Source organism: Alligator sinensis, unplaced genomic scaffold (genome assembly GCF_000455745.1).
Source record: "Alligator sinensis unplaced genomic scaffold, ASM45574v1 scaffold237_1, whole genome shotgun sequence".
NCBI classification, from domain to species: domain Eukaryota; kingdom Metazoa; phylum Chordata; order Crocodylia; family Alligatoridae; genus Alligator; species Alligator sinensis.
The window spans coordinates 1838882-1852274 of NW_005841849.1; the positions used below are offsets into that span (position 1 = coordinate 1838882).

The 13393-nt window shown below is 38.4% G+C and overlaps 1 protein-coding gene across 3 annotated transcripts in view; it reads left to right on the forward strand.

Moving 5' to 3' along the window:
• Nucleotides 1-13393, forward strand: part of UGGT1 (UDP-glucose glycoprotein glucosyltransferase 1) — a 77887-nt gene that overhangs the window by 7121 nt on the left and 57373 nt on the right. For all 3 annotated transcript variants that reach the window (XM_025209609.1, XM_025209625.1, XM_006016004.3), the window contains exons 3-9: nt 1696-1778; nt 2357-2487; nt 3986-4098; nt 7703-7877; nt 9406-9502; nt 11973-12051; nt 12438-12538. In XM_025209609.1, the coding sequence (XP_025065394.1) occupies nt 1696-1778; nt 2357-2487; nt 3986-4098; nt 7703-7877; nt 9406-9502; nt 11973-12051; nt 12438-12538 (779 nt within the window). The remainder of the gene's footprint in view (nt 1-1695; nt 1779-2356; nt 2488-3985; nt 4099-7702; nt 7878-9405; nt 9503-11972; nt 12052-12437; nt 12539-13393) is intronic.

Below are 13393 nucleotides of genomic sequence, written 5' to 3' on the forward strand. Positions count from 1 at the left end.
CTTTTGATGCTTTCACTGATTAGCTTGAACTATAGTTAATGGCTGATGTAACCCTAGTATACAAAGTTCTGATCATTCCTGTCATTTTAACTACCAGATGTAACCCCATGGCATCAGTGGGAATTCTAGCATAGATAAGGCTTAAAATGTTTCCAATAGATTCAAGTTCTGGTTTAGTGTATACTGTACTGTATTTATGTACTTGTAAGTGGCTATTCCAAGTATTCAAAGTTCAGCTATATTGAGAGCTATAATGGTAGGAGAATGACTAAAAATGGCACATTAAGGCCTATGCATGTACAGTGCAGTTATTTTTAGAAGCTACAAAACCCAGCACACCAGCAACCATCATCTTTGAGATGATGCTTGTCACATTCTCTGATTCCATAGGAGTGGTATAGGTTGCCTATACTGGGATTTTCAGCAGACCGAATCTGTGCAACCAGCAAATGACAAGATTTCTCAAAGACTTCTTTAGAGTCTTTGAGCAGTATTTGTATCTTAATGATCAGCTCCCTTTTGGTCCATGCAGAGAAGAAAGCTCTTGCTCAGGAAATCCTATCAATTTGTTTGGAAGATGAGCTTTAATTTGGAGAAAAATAAAAGTAATCCTTTGTCATGACCAGATTTTCTGAACACCATTTCCTCTCTGATGTAGAGCTCACTGGGAATATTCAGACAATAAATCAAGTGTCCCATGTCCTGCCCACAACTGTGCCAAAGTACAGTAAAGTGACAACTGACCAATCTTCTGTCTCTCTTGCTGCCACTAAGAACCCAGCTACAAGCAGACCTTAAAATAAACAAGAGTTCAGTCAGTTTGAGTGTACTACTACTGCAGTGGAGCTATTTATCTCTGAAATTAATCCAAAGAAGTAACATAGGGAGGGGTATAGATCCAGGAGCCTGGTGTGGGAGAAAAATTAGCTTCCATATTTGCTTGTTCTAGGGCAGAGGTTTTCAAACTAGGGATCGCAGGCAACTTAAAATGGGGTCGCAAATTTCTCATCTCTCCCCAGCGGGGCTGCCACTGCCATCTAGCACTTCATGCCACTTCCACTGCTGCCGGGACTTCCACTTTACCCCCTCCAACACCCTCCACTCGTTGACCAGCCGCTGGGAGTACACCAACCAAAAAGTTTTCTGATGGCCAATTATTAACTACTTTTTCTTACCCTAGAACAGAGGTTCTCAAACTTTGTGATACCACGACCCTGTAAAATAATACATAAATTTATGTGCAAACCACGCCCTTTTCTCTCAAAAATTATTTTAAAAGGGACGGTATCTAACTATTTAACATTAAGCATTCACATAATAGTGCTGTAATTCACTGCATAAATGTCTTTCCCATAAATATATTTCTTAGCTAGCAATGAGGGACAGAAGAAAATGTCTACATACATACATCTGTGCTTGTAGTGTTCATGGATTGGCAGGGTTAATAGTAAGTGCCTTTAAGCTTTACCTCTGTGATCTTTTAACAGACATTTGTCCTGACCTGCAACTGTTTTTGGTTCAGCTTCTTTTCTGGTAATTAAGCTAGGTTTCCTGACATTGGCAACTGTATCAAAGGGATTATGTACATGAAAGAGCTTGGTAAAATTTTTCGTATTTTAATTTGAGGGAAAATGTAATAAAATTATCTGTCTCCTAAAGGTGTTCTTTCCTCCTTTTTCCCCCCTTTCTCATCAGTGAATTTTTATCAGAAGAAAGTCAAGAGAAATTCTGGAGTTTTGTTGAAACTAGTCAAGATATTAGATCATCAAGTCATGGAGGTAACCTTTGTAACTTTGTTTTTGCTTAAGGTTAATCACCATGAATAATAAATAAGTAAAATCTCTTGTTTTACTGTGGCTGCAATAACAAAATTGGAATTCTGTCTGAACACCTTTCAAATCACAATTTGAAGAGAGTACTTAACTGTATAATTGATACAAACCAGCATACAATCCAGAACTATGCTTTTTCTTTGTTGGCTTGTATCATACCATCAAATATAAAAACATTGTAAATGGTTTCTTTCCCTCCCTCTGTGTTTTTTTGAGAACACAGTTCCCATGTTATAATTAGTAAGTAAACGGGAGCTTTTTAAGTGCAATTCCTCAATCCTCACACTTGGGGACACAATACAGTTGCATTCATACAAATCCTCGTATGCTGACAGTGTTCACTGAAGTTAATGCAGATCCAATTCTAGCATTGGGCTCGAACAAAAATGGAGGGAAGAAGGCTTTAGGTTTACAAATTAGCTGTATTAACGGTCCATTTAGTGGAAATTACAACTGTACGAGTGTGGCTTTTAACTGTAAGAGTATAGCGTGGAAAGCTAATGGCTTGTGCTCTGGCTTCACAGGGAATAATTATTCTTCCTATCATGCAATGCTGAAAATAGCCAGCCAGAATCTGTCACCTCTGCAGAAGAACTTACTGAAGTTTTCCTTGTCTCTGCGTTCTTATTCTGCTACCGTCCAAGCTTTTCAACAGGTTTGTATGGACCAATGGAAATCATTCCACGGCTTTAGGATCTTCCATGGGATCCAGGATAGAAGTTAATACTCTGGCATTTCTTATGAGGTCGCAAAGGCCTTGGACCTGAAAGCTGTTCCATGCAGTCAGATCCCACTTTGAGCTCTGTTCTGTAGAGCAGGTTGCAGAATCATAGGCCTTAAAGATATGTGCTGTATATAATTATAGTATCCCTTGCAGCTGTTGATGTATATGGAGTTATTTTGTGAAAAAACCTCCACATATTTAAAATTTGTGGCTCAGACCATAAAAAGAACAAGGTATTTTAACACCTTGTTTTCACTGTAGTACATGCCTGTGTTCTGAATTCTAATCAAACCCTCACTGGCACTGAAAATTAAAATTACTTTTGAGGTATGAAGCCAATTAAGCTACTTGTCTTTAAACATTATGTTGGTAAGGTTGCACATATGGAAACCTGCGAAGACTAAACGTTTAACTTTTCTAGCTTTCAGATTTGTTCAGAAGGATTAAAACATTTCCTGCTGCTTCATTTTAAAAAACTGTGTTGTAAAATCTGTTCTGCTGAACATACCAGTAGGGTTTGGAGGACCCAGAAACATTGCTTGAAGAACCTTCACATTGAAAAGTCTCTATAATGTTCATAAAACAACTTGCTTTATTACAGTAGACTTGCAGAACATTTGACTTGCAGAATTTTTTGGTTATTTTCATTGTGGTATCTAAAGGCTAACTTCTTTAAAAAAATATTTGGGTTTGTAAATGATGGAATAGATAGAGAGGCAGATGTTGCTTAGCAAACTTAAATGGTATTTGAATCAAAATCATTGTTGTTGAGAATTGGTCATCTTTAACTTACATAGTATGTGTCAAACCTGCTACTTCCTTAGCTGTACTATTTTGAAATTGTATATAATAGTCCAGGGATATATAACTTCAGCTACCAGTCTTCTTAGATGGAAATAAATTGTATTTTAATTTTTTTGAATGGTGCATTTTATAGTTTGGTATACTTTATGATCTGTTCTGTATCTTAGTTGTGGTAGAATTGTGCTCTATTTTTACAAGTTTTTCTTCCCACGTAGAGTGTTATGACTGTATGCCCACATTTAGAGGGTGACTGTGTGGAGTGTAATCATAAAGTGTTTGTACATGCAGCATTCTTTATAAATATTACAAGAAAAAGAGAAGCATTTTTTTTTTAAAGGGGTAAAAAGTATCTTTACTTTAAATACAGTACTATTGGTATTTAAGCATTCCTAAATTACTTGCCAATTGCTTTTGCATTTATTTATTTTTTAAGATGGTTAATAATAATAAAAAAATTACAGTGAAATGAATCCTAGTTTGGGAATATTATTATTGCATCCCCAAATCCCATTGCTTTCAGTTTCGCTTTGTTAACTTTTGTTAAAAGAGTAAAATATAATAGAAATAACTACATTGTACATAATTTAAAAAAACTGTGTTATAACAGAGGTATATTTTAATTCAGATTGCAGCAGATGAACCTCCACCAGAGGGTTGTAGCTCATTTTTTGCTGTGCATGGGGAGAAGACTTGTGAATTTAACACTCTTGAAAACCTTTTACAGACAGCTTCAAAGAGGTATCCCTTTATTTGAATTATTAGAATGAACCAAATCTGTAATGTTCCTAAGTTTGAGGTATAGACACTTTAATGCATTCCTACTTGCTATACTCTTTGATTCCAATCTATATTTCCCTTTCTTTAAATACCTATCTGCAACTTTTCTGCTGTATAACCAGGATTTATATTTTATCCTGTCTCTCCTCAAATGTATTAGAAAGCAGGGATGTCTTAAAACATCTTAAGAGAAATGGAGAGGGTCAGCAGAAAGGTAACAGTAATTCTCAGACATGTAAAGAAACTACAATAGGCAGAGAGGTTAAAAAGATCCAGATTGTTTAATAAAGAGTAGCTAAATTTCTGAGATGATAGAAGCTAATGAATGACCCAGAAATGAGCAAGGATTTTTGCTCAAGTGGGTGAGATCTCAAGTGGGTGAGATCTTGTCAGACCCAACTGTATAAACTTGAGGAGATATACGGGACTTTTGTGTACCACTGTACCTTTTTTACAGTGGTACCCAAAAGTTCACTAATATTCCTCCCAACTATACAGTAGGCCCATGCAAAGCAGAAAGTATTCGCTTTGGATTTGGCGATTCGAATCACTGTCCCAATTTGATTAGTCTGAAACTGAATCTGAAGATATTCAGTGCCGAATATTATTTGGCCATAGACTGTATAGGTAGGCATTGCCTGTGGGCTTGAGCCGGCAGCCCCAGGAGAAGCCACAGCTCCTTTGGCTGCCCCCCTGCTGGGGCAAGGCAGGCAGTGCTGGCAGCCCTAGGAGAAGCCACAGGGGTTGGGGGGAATGATCGGGGTGCTGAGGGATTGAACCGGGAGCTGGGGGGGAATAATCAGGGGCTGGGGGAACAAACAGCATCTTCCCCCCAGCTCCTGGTTTGATCCCCCTGCTCCCAATCATTCCCCCCAGCCCCTGCAGCTTCTCCCGGGGCTGCCAGCACTGCATGCCTTGTCCCGGCAGAGGGGCAGCCGGACGAGCCGCGGCTTGAGCCAGCACTGCCTAGTGCCTGCTTATACAGTCTATGGCCGAATCTCTGAATTTCTCCAAATTGATTTGGAGGCTTCTGATTCGATTCGGATAGATTAATGGGTCTCCTGATTAGATTCAGATTCAGCTGCTGAATCACCTCTGAATTGAATTGGCTACTGAAGCTTCACAAAACCCTACTATACAGATGGTCCAATAAGAGATATCAGCCACAAAAATCTTTACTGTGGATTTTTCCTGAACTATATCATGGCCCAGCACTATCTAGAAAGGAGCAGTCAGATTGTTCATTTACACTGAACGAAGTTAATAGAGACAAAGGGAAACTTAAATCTAGTAAGATTTTTATCTGCAAAATATGTTTTGAACTTTTGGAGCTTGCTATTACAAGGCTGGGATTCAAGTATTGTATTGGGATACAAGTTTTTAGAGAATTTAGAAAAACTAATATAACTAATCACAGCATCCAGTGTTAGAATAATGAAGAAAAAAAATAGTATAGATAATTCTTTACCTGGATTATAAACAACTAACTGGATTTTAACCAACTAAGAGCGACGTGGCTGTGCTGTGAAGTGCTTCTAACGTGATTTAATTGTGGGGCAGGCTGCTGGCAACATTACAAAAATATGAGATGCTATTTTAGATAACTTTCTGCTTCTGGTGAACAATTCCCAATGGGTAGTCCCTATTGCACTGTCTGTTTAGAGGGTTTATATCTGCATTGAATGATGTTGGTTTCTGTTGGAATCTGTCTGCAGTATCTATATTCCTGCATATTGGCGTGTCAGTGTAGTATGATGCTAATCCTTTAAATATAAAATATAAGTACACTACTTTTTTTACATAGTTATTTAGACTGTATATAAGAGCCAGCACTATCAAACTGTTTGCTTAGGACAGTAAATTTGGAGACACAAAACACTTGCATGACATATTTTAGTGATTTATAATACAAGTGGTATGTATTTTCAAGTCCACAGTAACATAATGTAAGAGCAGACGCTGATGAATATTTGAACCTTTACTTCCTTTTAACATATTTGCAAATGACACACAGTTGTCAGATGTGCAATAGGAAATCTTAAACTTTATTTTGCCTCATAACCAGGGATCTTGGTTTTCTCTGTTAAAAAAAAATCCCCAATTTTCTGGTTTAAAAAAGTAATCCAAAATCCACATTTTCCTGTGATTAAAATGAAGTGCCCCAATATCTCTTTTTTTCTTGACAGATAGATATCGGGGCACTTCATTTTAATCATGGAAAAATTTGGATCTTGGATTACTTTTTTAAATCCAAAAAGTATATACAATGTAGGTTAGCAGGAATCCTGGTTTTCTCTGTTAAAAAAAATCTCCATTTTCAAATTAAAAAAAGTAACCCCAAATCTACACTGTATGGTGCATTTTAATTGCAAAAAAATGTGGATTTGGGGGTACTTTTTTAAATCTGAAAACTGGGGATTTTTTTTTAAGTGGAGAAAACCAGGATCCCTGCTCATAACTAATCTGTTGAAGCAAGGAAAGAACAAAGTTTAAATTGATAGTAAAAATTAGTAACAAAAGGACAGGCTTTACAAAATGTCACACCGTATCAAATTAAGATTGCCCTCGGCCATTCTTTGTAGTTTTATTTTTGTAAGCAAGGGTTAATTCTTAGTTCATTTTTTTCATGCCGTTTTGCTGTTGTTTTCCGGTGGCAAATCCTTCTTGGGAATATTTTTAATCTTAAATTATAGTAGTGGTAAGATTTTAAAAGATTTATAAAGCCTATCCAAAGTTAGCGTTGTCCCTTCAGTGATGTGATATTGCCACGTTTCCTTGCATATGATTTGCTCCTTTCCCCCCACAAGAGGAGTTGCTGGAAATTGTGGTGTATGTCTTTAATGAGGAAATTCAGGGAGCAGAGGGCCTGACCTTATGGAAACTTAACTGCTCAGCCCTACTTTGAGCCATATGGGCAGCCAGCAGTGGCTGCCCATGTGGCCAGGTCAGCTAAGAAGTAGGGCCAGGCAGTTTGGTTTAACCAGTGGCTTCAGCCAAGGGCCTGATCTTTCTGGAACTAAACTGCCCAACCCCACATCTTGAGCTGGGTAGGCACTGTATTCTGCAGCTAGGGGTTTAACAAAACAGCCATAGGCCTGCCTACTCCCCCCACAACTGTCTTTTTTTTCCTTGCAAAAATATTACCTTTACTGGTATTTTCAAGGAAAGATCTTTTTTTCTTCATTCCATTTTCGAAAAGCAAGGTGCGTGTCTTCTTTGGGGATGAGTGGCACGCAAGAAAATATGGTTCTTTATTTTTCAGCTCAGACTTGTACCTCACTAAAAAGGAGAGTTCATTTAAAACATTAGGGAAGTAGTCACTCATTTAAACAAGAATCATGATTAGATGCTGTTTTGTAGTTTTAGAGCTGGAAACCTGAGTTTCATTTTTACCAAGTTTTGCCCTTGTGAACCAAGTGCTGACAAGCATAATGAGTAGTCATTTGAAACTGCACTGCAGAAATTAGCCTAACAGCTACACAAAGTGAAAAGAGATTTTTTTTTTTATACGTCTTTTACTTGAAAGAGGAAATACAGCTTCATTATTCTCAATATTTGTTCCTAGGCCGAAGCCTTTTTTGTTCAAAGGCGATCACAAGTACCCAGTATCAAACTATGAGAGTCCTACTGTCATACTGTATGCTGAGATAGGATCTGAGGAGTTTTCCAGATTGCACAACTGGCTTGTATCAAAAGCAAAGGCAGGAGAAATAACTTATGTCCTCAGACACTATGTTGCTGTAAGTATTGCTACTATTTTGAACTGTTATCTTTGGCATAGAAATAACCCCTGGCTAAGATTTAAAAAAAATGGTGTGTAAAATTGGACCTACTTAAATATTTGGCCTGACTAACTTTAGAGACACCCGAGTGTGTATATTAAATGCTGACTTTTGGTGCAGGGGTGTAGGTTTTAGCCATGTTGGTCTAAGGACATAGGCAGACAAGGTTCCTTGGGTGAATTTGATATCTTTTATTAGACCAACCCAAAGAGTTGGAGAATAGTTATTAAGCAAGCTTTCGGGTTCAAAAACCCTTCGTCAGGCTAAGGAAGTTTCAGCAGTTGGTGTGTGAAGAGCACGAAAGCTTGCTTAATAATTATTCTCCAACTATTTGGGTTGGTCTAATAAAAGATATCAAATTCACCCAAGGAACCTTGTCTGCTTTTGGTGCATGTTTTCCAAATTTGTCATAGCAACTTTCTGTGTGTTAAATTTGGTATTTAAATAGGATTTCTACACTTTGACCTATCTGTATAATTAAATGATTAAAATTGCTTAGATCAGTTGAATTACTAGGAGAGAGTTCCTTTTCTTATCCTGTATTTAAATGCCTGTTAAAATACAAAACACTTGTCATGTAACTGGGTGGAAGAAGGGGTAGTGTTTTCAAATGGGGACCATTCCTTCTACATAGGACCAGGATTAGATCCTATTTCTGAACGGTTTACCAGCCTTAATATGATCTGACCCTTGATATCTTCTGCTGTGCCCAAACTGCGCTTTCAGTACTGGAGCATAAATAGGAGAACCGCAGAATGAGTGTTTCACTCTGCATTGTGGTGCCTGAAAGGAGTTTTGATCTATTTACTTGTTCTTCCTTATAATGCGACTGTGTATTGAAAAAAGCTTAAGTGTATCACTTGGAAAAGTGTCAGCTTAATTTTGGCCATGTTGGTACTTTCAGGAAATACAGCAAAAAGAATAATATCATTGTCTTGCTTTTTCTTTTTTAATTCACAAAACTGCCTGGAATTGGAACTGTCATGTGCAAAATAATTTACTTCCAGAATTAAGTATTTTATACAGAGAATCATGCTCATTGTCACTTGGTTTATATACACACACACACATTTATATACAATATAGAGTGTGGGCGCATGTGTGTGAGCATGCGCGCGCGCACACACACACACACACACACACACACTTAAAAGCCTAGTCATACTACTTCCTAGTAGTAGGAACAAACTAGGAACACACACACTTAAAAGCCTAGCATGCACCCCCCCCCCCAAAGCCTAGTCAAATTAAAATATATTTAATATAGGTTTTGTAGTCGGAAATGTTAATTGATCTGACCATTTTTGTAGTATTTCATTCTCATATTTGTGTTTCATTCTGCTAATTGTGTTTGAATTCTAAAATAACAAACATGGACACTTTGACTCAAGTTACTTTAATATATGCCAGTACGAGGCTAGTTTGAATGGGCTGTACATCTATACCAAGATACACGAGTTGATTATGCTTTTATATCTTCTTACAGAATCCAAGTAAAGAAAAAGTCTACCTCTCGGGTTATGGCGTGGAGCTGGCTATTAAAAGCACAGAATATAAGTCCAAGGACGATACCCAGGTGAAAGGTGAATTCTTACCAAAAAATAAGAATTTTATATAAAAATAATTTGAGTTACACTCACATGAGAAATCATCCTTCCAGAGGAGAGAGAATGGTGTTCTAGTTCCTCCCACTTGGAGATCTGAAGACCATAATATCCTCCTCTCTGCTCTCCATTCACTTCTCATTCTTCAGTTTTGGAGTAGAATTAGTTTTCCTTCAGAGCATATAGATACCTGCAAACTCTTTGGGGCAGAGAGACTCTTTTTGTATTTTGCACAGTGCCTTGCCTGATGAGTTCCTGGTCCCTGATTAGTAGGACTGTGCGAAATTTCGCTGGCAGTTTCGTTTTGACACTGTTTAGATTTGTTTCGAGCTCAAAACAGTGAAATCAAAATGAAACAGAGAGCTTCGAAACAATCTCGAAACGAAATGAAACAAGTTGAAACGTTTTGACATTTTTTAAATGTTTCGAGTTTCGAAGCTCAAGCTGGGCTTGCCTGCAGGGAAACAGAAATTAAAGTAAGGAGAGGGAGGGGGAAGGGTTGGGGGGGAAGAGTGTTCTCATTATTGACTGTGTAGCTAGCCAGTGACTGTCATCCTTCCCTGAGGTCTCTTCCAATCCCAGTGCTCTGGGGGAGGGATGGAAAAACTGCATAAAAAGCAGCATTGTTTGTACTGCCCTGCTTTCTGCCTTGGTGCCAGTTACTGAGTGGTGTGTTTCAGTTTTGCCTGTCAGCAGCCAGAGGTGCAGGGTCCCAGAACCCAGAAGCCCCTGTACCTATATACTTGACAGCTGGCAGGCTTCATGGCCTCCGCAGGGGCTAGCAGGCCTGCAGCTTTCACCCTGCTGCGTCTTAACACGCACAGTGTCATCCAGGTCACAAGTTTTGCTTGTCCGCAGTTTGAGGTTCAGTTTCCCCAAAACCCCTGCACCTATCTCCTTGAAACTTGGCAGGGTTTGTGGCTTCAGCAGGGGCTGTCATTCCTGCAAGTTTCATCCAAATCAGGCCAGAAATGACAAAGTTATAGGCTGTTTTGAGCTTCCCCTTTATAGCCTATGGATGAAACATGGAAACAGTGTTGAAACAACAAAACTTTCGACGAAACGAAACGGAGCAGCAGTTTTGAATCTAAACGAAATTCGAAACGAAATGCTGTTCTGTCGAAATGTTGAAACGCAAGTCGAAACAGAACGGTGCTGTTTCGCACAGCCCTACTGATTAGGGCTTTTTATCCTGGTGATGACATCACTGATTCTTTAAGATAGCTAGACTGTTGAGCAGCACCAAGCATTTCATTTTCTTTTCTCCCCTTCTCGTTCCTCTTTAAAGCAGAATGTTTCCTCAGTTAGCCTTGCATGCTTCTTCCATCCAGGGAGGGGGAGACTGGTGTATTTCACATTTATGGCCTAATATCATTTCCAGAGCAGCAAGAATCCAGCTATTTCCTCTTTCAGGAAATAGTATAGAGACTGGTTCAATTTCATCTTAGTTTAAAAATCAAAGTGTGTGTGCATGTATTTTATAGAACATATTCTCTGGTTCCAGGCTTGCTCAGAAAACTCAAAAGATGTTACTGCAATTCCAGAAACATTTTCTACTAGTGAAAGCAGGTCTTACTGTCCTACTGCTAATGTGAACTTGTTCTCACTTATACTTTGAACTTAATTTTGTGATTGTTGGTTTTGGTGAACTGTAAACTCAGTGGAATAGCAGTGGCTACGTTGTTTACATTTTTTATATAGTGGATTTAGCTCACTGTATACACTTCATACCAGGTGCTGTAGGCTTTGTGATCTGATACTTTTCTTTTAAAATGTTTTGCCATTTGCAGAAGTAATCCTTTAAACTATTCTAGATTGAGTGAAGTTCATTCAGGTAGATTACTAGTTATGGTTTTGAAAATAACAGGCACACTGCAGTATTTGACTCAAGCTAATTTAGGCAGCTTCTCTTGTTAATGTGTGAAGAATTCTGTTAGTTTGTCATGGCAACTTCAGCAAGACTCCTATGCACTCGTTTATAGAGTAGAAACTACTTTCGCAGTCAGAAGGGTTAGAGACCTTTTTCTTCAAAGAAAAAACAAGATAATACAGTCTGCAGGAAGATAAAAATAATCTTTAAAGTGTTATGATGTGGTGGTTTTTACCACTTGTTAAAACTGGACCATGGGAGAACTGATCTATGTTACCTGTTTACTGAAAAAAATGTGGCCTTAGTGAATCTGCTATACCTGGATTTCCTTATTCTTACTCATCCTCCTTATGATTATCTCTTTTCTTCTGTTCTTGAGTCATGTCTCCCTGGGTAAGAAGATTTGGGGGTAGAGAAGAGTAAGTTCTCAATGAGATCTAAAAGCGCGGGTTCAGTATAAGCACTGAGAAGGTATTATTTCTTGATGCTATTTTGTAGCATTAGCAAAAATACAGTATGTCGATAAAAAACTGCCTTAGGCATAATGCAGTAACAGTGGTATTTGCCATGTGTTTATAGGCACAGATATGAATGCTACCGTGATAGATGAAAATGACCCAATTGATGAAGTACAAGGATTTCTTTTTGGAAAACTAAGGTAAAGTGTTTTTCATAGTAAAAATCTGTTCTATGAAATTTCTTTGTCTTTAGTTGTCCGTATTGGTTGTCTGTATTTGGATATCTACAAGGCACGAAGCTGTGATAGTAGACATGTGGCAGTTAGAAAAGTTATTGCATGGAGCACAGTTGCATATGCCTAGTGGAGCACTGCTGTTCTGCTTCCTGTACTTGAACTACCTTGGGTTTCTCCACACAATAGTGCTCTGTGCCATGTAGACATACACTTAGATTTGAAGTTTTAACAGTATACTCACATGGTTGAAGGGGTCTAAGAGGAAGACCAAAGCAGTCTCCATGTAATAACAGCATCATTACTTTCACTTTCCTCTCCAATTTCCACAGCAATTGTGTTCTTCCTTTCAGGCAGTTGTATCCTGAATTGAAGGAAGAGCTAAAAGAGCTCCGAAAGCATCTTGTTGAAAGTACCAATGAAATGGCACCTTTAAAAGTATGGCAACTACAAGGTAATCTGTGGGAGCTTCTTCTAATTCATGGTGAAATTACATTTATATTAAAACACATCCTTATTCTCTCAGTACAACTGATGCTTGCTTATGTCAGGGTATACCTTACCGTAAATTGTTATAAATCCAGCAGTTTCCAGTCTAAGTTCCTTGGGAAATCTTAATAGAAGTCATTCTTAAAAACACTCTACACCAGGTAGAGCAATGTTTTTTGACCTTTTTAGACTCAAAGCATCCTTAAATGGATTTGAGGCACCCCTTGGAAAATGCCAGCTCTTAGTTTTCATTTTGTTTTTTGACTACAGAAAAATAATAGAGCAATTCTTTGGCCACAAAGAACTCAGAAAGGTCAGAACATGTCAGAATGTTTTTAACACTATGGGTTTCTATTTGAGATCAGTGGCTTTATCTTGTGAATCATGTTTGGGCACCTAACAGTACTAACATTGTGCAACACCCTGTGGCACCCTTGGAAGGATCTCAAGGCACCCCAGGCTGTCCCGCGCCCTGGTTGAGAATTACTGATCTAGAGGATCCATGAAGCTTACTTTCTGTACAGTGCTGTTGCTAATACGCAAGCTTTCTTGATGATTAGCACCCTTGCCTATATCTTGCAATGCAGGATGACAGCTTGGAGTATATGCAAAGAACAGAAAACGCAATGAGGAAGACAGAGCATTTCCCTACCTTAGTGGTTTTCTTAAGACTATGAATGAACTAGGTTCAGGATATTTATCTTGAGCTCCATGTCTTTTGTCCCACCTGTACCTATTTTAGTGTGACCTGACCCCCCACCCCGCCCGACTGTAGTCATGGCATACATGTAAAGAGTTTCACTGAATAAAATGGAACTAC